At 44.6% G+C, this 4,590-nt stretch overlaps 1 protein-coding gene across 1 annotated transcript; it reads right to left on the reverse strand.

Annotated features, from left to right (window-relative positions):
- Window positions 1–2,504: 2,504 nt before the first annotated feature.
- LOC100601543 (putative olfactory receptor 52P1) lies at window positions 2,505–3,645 on the reverse strand. Its single transcript, XM_003254802.2, has one exon. It carries the CDS (start codon window positions 3,643–3,645, stop codon window positions 2,704–2,706), a length of 942 nt encoding a protein of 313 aa, XP_003254850.1. The 3' UTR covers window positions 2,505–2,703.
- Between the last annotated feature and the right edge of the window lie 945 nt (window positions 3,646–4,590).

The raw sequence follows: 4,590 nt of genomic DNA on the forward strand, positions 1-4,590 counted from the left end.
ATTAACAGTTGATGGACACAACATGAATCTCAAAAACGTTATGTTGAGCCAAAGAAGTCAGACAAAGTATATGTATTGTATAATTCCATTTATGCGAATTTCTAGAATGGTAAATTTAATCCAAGGTGATCAAAAATTAAACAGTAGAACAACGGCTATCTCCATGGAGGGTCAAGGGTATTGCTAGGAAGGAGCACAAGGGAACGTTTTGTGATTGTGAATTTTTTTTTTTTTTTTGAGACAAGATCTCACTCTGTCACCCAGGCTGTAGAGCAGTGGTACAATCACAGCTCACTGCAGCCTCGATTCAGCCAGACTCAAGCAATCCTCCCACCTCTCAGCCTCCTGAGTAGCTGGGACTACAGGCTAATTTTTGTATTTTTTGTAGACGAAGTCTTGCTATATTGTCCAGGCTGATCTCGAACTGTGGGGCTCAAGCAATCTGTTGGCCTGAATCTCCCAAAGTGCTGGGATTACAGGCATGAGCCACGGTGCCCAGCTGATACTTTGCATCTTGATTAAGATGGTGTTTATACTGATGTGTATGTATTTTTCAGAGATGTATTTTATGTAAATTATAGCTCATTTAAAAAAGAGCTTTGGGAAAAATAATCCAGCCATAGCCAATATAGTCCCAAATAGGATGTAGCAAGTTTTCCTGACTTCCCCTACAGTTTGAGTTAAGGACCCTGGAGAATAGAATTTACCGGCTAATCTGTGGCCTCTGATTATCTGACAACCTGAGGTGTCTGTGGGCAAATTAAGACTACCAAACTCATTTGTGGTGAGACCTGGGGTGAAGGAAGAATTATTTGGATGGCTTCAGGTTGAGTAATATGACAGTCACTGAGATCACACGGGGGAGTTTTGCTGGGGTCCCATATTCAAGTTGTCAAAAATTTATCTTCCTGAATCACCAATAAGTCCAACACCTAGAATAGCATTTGGCATATTTCATGTTCTCAGAAATGTCAGTGATGTTAGGAAAAACATTATCCTCTCACCCTTGGGTCAGACTTTTACTAGATTCTTGGTCTTAGGGTCTAGATTTATAGGAACTCACCTGGTAAAGAGTAAAAGGCATGGAGTTTCAAATTAGAAATGTACTTGCTTTTTTGGGCAAGCAACTGTCTTCCTAATCTTCTGCCTCTGGCCCTGTAAGTTGGGGATAATTATCTCATCAGATGATTATGAAACTACAGTAAACGTACTTGGTGTACAGTAAATTCTCTTGGTGTACTGCAGAATGTGAAACTAATCCACTGTGGCTACTGACTGCAGTTCTGAGGACCCAGGGAATCCTGAGCCCATTAGAGGCCTTCTCCTGTTTAAGCTCTTTCCAAGCTTATTAAAATGCTTTCTCCAGGAGCCAAATAGCTCTCTAGTGGCTGCCATCATTTTATAATTTTCATTTTTATAAACCTGCCTCAGGAGGTCAAATTGGACAGAGTTCCATTTTTGCTTCCCAAAGAAGGGACCTGGTTCCTTCCCTGGAACTTTGATGCTTAATGGAATCTGCACAAGGCCACTCCCAGGGCATAGAAGGAAATACTTAGGATGTCATCTCGCATTAGGCTTTGCTCTTGCACCTTACACCCAGGCATGGCCTTACCTGCATACAGAGATGGGGTGAGATGAGGTGTGGCCTGGGGCCTCATTTCTCCTGAGCAAGTTGGTGTTCTTACACCCATGGTCTTTGTGCTTACCCTAACCATATTACAGTTTGGCCTTTGAACAACATGGGTTTGAAATATGCAGGTCCACTTATAGGCAGATTATTTTTAACCAAACACAGATAAAAATATCGGAATTGCAGGATATAAAATCTGCAAATAAGGAGAGCCAACTTTTTGTATATTTCTGTTCTTAGGTCTCACTTGGAATATGCACGGATTTTGGTTTATATGGGGTTTCTGGAACCAATCCTCCCGCATATACGGAGGGACAACTGAAATAGTATGATTCAGTTTGGCCACTGTCTCCTTACGTGTGTTTCCTCTAACAGCAGTCATCACAAGAGGAGGCCTTTGACTTAATTTGCCCTGGATTTTAGCAAAATATTTGGCCCATAGTTCATGCTCAGTGAAAAGATAAAAACTACTCCAGAGAACCTTCCTAGATTGACATTATACCTTGTTACTTATTCTTGTGTACACTGGACAGTTTGCCCAGGATTCTCCTTCTTTTGTTGTTATCATCCCTATGGCTAATTGCTAAGTGCTTCATCTCTGCCTCTCTGCCCGATTCTATGTATGGGTGTGGGTGTGTTTCTCCCCAGTCAGATGTAGAACTTGCTAAGGGAGGGATGTATGTATTCCTATCAGAGTAGGAACACCTGCCTGTGGATGAGGGTTATTTCTCCTTGTCAGACCAGTAGCTATATCTTTCCCATTTTATCAATATCTTCTGGAAGGTAGGAACAATGTCAGATGCAGAATTGGATTCCCTGGGAGGCCATCATCAGTTTGGTAGCCATATTTCCCATTAGACAGGGGCTCCCTGAGCTTTGTAACCATATCTACATCATAAGTAAGAAACACCTGACAGATCTTCCACCATCTGACTTTGCTGTTGCTCCTTATCAAAGTACGGGTACCACGGAGCATGAGTTTCTGTGTCCCTATCATGTTGGGAGCCACCAGTCTCCCCCGAGGGCTGAGGGGCAAAGATAAAGGTTTCAGCGTGGGGTTGAAGACTTTATGACTAAGCAGGGCCCCACTTCAGAAGCCGGAGGGCCCCATCCCAGATCTGTTTGGTCTTCATGCCATAGATGATGGGGTTGAGCATGGGTGGTACAACCAGGTAGAGGTCAGCTAGGAGGATGTGGATGTGCCGGGGCACGTCCTGGCCAAACCGCTGTGTGTAGAAGGAGAAGAGTCCTGGTGTGTAGAAGAGAAGGATGACACCCAGGTGGGAGCCACAAGTGCCAAAGCTCTTAGCCCTTGCCTCCTTGGAGGAGAGGCCTAACACAGCCCGGAGGATGAGTGCATAGGAGATAGCAATACAGATGGAGTCAGTGCCCACCACCAGTGTGGCAGTGGTGATGCCATAGATGTTGTTTGGCTGTGTTCCTCCACAAGCCAGCTTCACCACAGCCATGTGTTCACAGTAGGAGTGGGCCACCACTCGACTGCAGTAGCTCAGTCTTGCTAGTAAGCAGGTGAGTGGGGTCATGAGTCCCAAGCCACGAAGCACGGCTGCAGCCCCCAGCTTGCCTACAGACTCTGGGGAGAGCAATGACCCATAGTGCAGAGGCTGGCAGATGGCTAAGTAGCGGTCAAAGGCCATTGCTAGCAGTATACCAGATTCTACAGCTGAGAAGCCATGGATAAAGAACATCTGGGCAGCACAGGCCCCAAAGGTGATCTCAGCATCCTTTGCCCAAAAAAGTGCAAGGAGCTTGGGCACAGTGGAGGTGCAGAGGACGAGGTCAATGGTGGATAGCATGCAGAGGAACAGGTACATGGGCTGGTGCAATACAGGCTCTGAATGTACCACTAGCAGCACTACCATGTTTCCCAGCACTGCCAGGGCATACATGGAGCAGAAGGGAAAAGCAATCCAAAAGTGGGATGCCTCCAGGCCTGGAATTCCCATGAGCAGAAAGGAGGTTGGGTTCTGATGGCTATGGTTTATGAGTTTCATGGCCAAGTAAGGTGGGTAGAGAAGACCTCACTACCTTGCTCTGAGTCCTAGGAATCCCTGAGAGATGAAGCAACTGGGATTCATCTTTATGCTATGGCTGAAAAGCAGCAGGAAATATTTGCATTAGACTTCATGAAAAGCATCCAGGATGGGAAGATGGTAGGGCACTGGGAGATAATGCAAGACAGGAGGTGGGTTACTATCTTCAAGGTTCAAAGGAGCCCTTCACACTTCTATCTGATTCAATGATGTCCAGGCTGTGGGTGGTGTGCAAGTGGCATGGCTGTAGAAACTTCTCTATGGTGACAGGCTGTGGCTAGAGAATTTTACAGCTTTCTTCTACCTGTGAGCCCTCTTTTGCCTATAGTCTAATATTTTTTTCTTCGGATTCATCTGCCTGTGTGAAAATATAAAAGTAATATTAATGATAAAAAGTCAGGCAGATTCGATGGAAGACTCAAATGTGGTTACTTTTCAAGATGGAAAGATCAGGTCTGAAGGGAATTGATAGGAAGGAGGAGAGATCTTGGATGGATTTTTCAAGCCATTGAGCCTATAATAACCCATAGATGAGGCTCAGAACCTAGGTTCTGACCAGGAACAGCAAAACAGAGGTGATAGGCTGAGTCTCTCATAGTCTGATACAGGCGTAAGATTGCCTGGCTTATGTTTAGTACAAGGATCCTGCACTTGCCTCAGGTGTCCTGTATGGATGCTGGTAGAAACAGCTGTGATCATGCACAATTGATCAGTGGTAGGGATCAGGCTAATTTGGCTATAAAAATAATCTGTTAAGGTCATTGAGAAATGATTGAATACAAGGCATTTTCTCTCATAAAAATCAAAAGTACATGAAAGAAAGAGGCAAGAAGTAAATTTTAGCAACTGGGAACATGGAATCATTCCCTGAAAGCAAAAATGGAGACCCAAGTTTGACCAAATGAC

The sequence above is a fragment of the Nomascus leucogenys genome, chromosome 15 (assembly GCF_006542625.1).
Source record: "Nomascus leucogenys isolate Asia chromosome 15, Asia_NLE_v1, whole genome shotgun sequence".
Lineage (NCBI taxonomy): Eukaryota > Metazoa > Chordata > Mammalia > Primates > Hylobatidae > Nomascus > Nomascus leucogenys.

What these genes read in the sequence shown, in the direction of transcription:
- LOC100601543 (XM_003254802.2), bottom strand. Translation starts at nt 3,645, where the DNA reads ATGAAACTCATAAACCATAGCCATCAGAACCCAACCTCCTTTCTGCTC.